Source organism: Trypanosoma equiperdum, assembly GCF_001457755.1.
Source record: "Trypanosoma equiperdum strain OVI genome assembly, contig: ctg_443, whole genome shotgun sequence".
Taxonomy (NCBI): Eukaryota; Euglenozoa; class Kinetoplastea; order Trypanosomatida; family Trypanosomatidae; genus Trypanosoma; species Trypanosoma equiperdum.
The window spans coordinates 1-497 of record NW_027124358.1 but is presented as its reverse complement, the minus strand read 5'-3'; the positions used below and the strand labels follow the sequence as shown (position 1 = coordinate 497).

General features: G+C 35.0%; 1 pseudogene across 1 annotated transcript in view; it reads right to left on the bottom strand.

Annotated features, from left to right (window-relative positions):
• TEOVI_000186800:pseudogene overlaps positions 1-473 on the bottom strand; it is a 764-nt pseudogene extending 291 nt beyond the window's left edge. The window contains exon 1 of the mRNA in view: positions 3-473. Within this exon, the coding sequence occupies positions 3-473 (471 nt within the window). The remainder of the gene's footprint in view (positions 1-2) is intronic.
• Positions 474-497: the final 24 nt, after the last annotated feature.

The following is a 497-nucleotide window of genomic DNA, read 5'->3' as shown; positions in this document are numbered from 1 at the left end:
CCTATTGTGTGCCATGTAATGTCGTCACTAAAATCTTTAGGAAAACCAAGAGCTCTTCCCATATTCAATTTTTCTCTTGGAAGCAGCTTCAAATATTGCAAATATAATGGCACTCTCATAAAAATATCATCATCTGCTTTCATTATATAAGGATTATTTGGCTTGAATATCTCTACTGCAAATTTGCACCACAGATATGTTTTTCTACTCATAGTGAGTTCTGCCTCCCAACCCCAATTAGCCATGTCTCCAACTTTTTTATTTGTTGTTGGGTTCACATCACATAAAGGTAAAATAATAACATCCTGAATTAACTCTGCCTCTTCTTCAACAACTTTTCTAAGCTCGCAATTATTATTTGTATGAGGGGAAATCGCATAAATTATAAGCAACTTCCCACTAAAATTATTTGACTTCCTTGCCACTTTAGGGTAACTCCAACAAGATTCTCTCTACAAATTCCGCCTTCTGAATCTCTCATCATTATCTATTGAAGG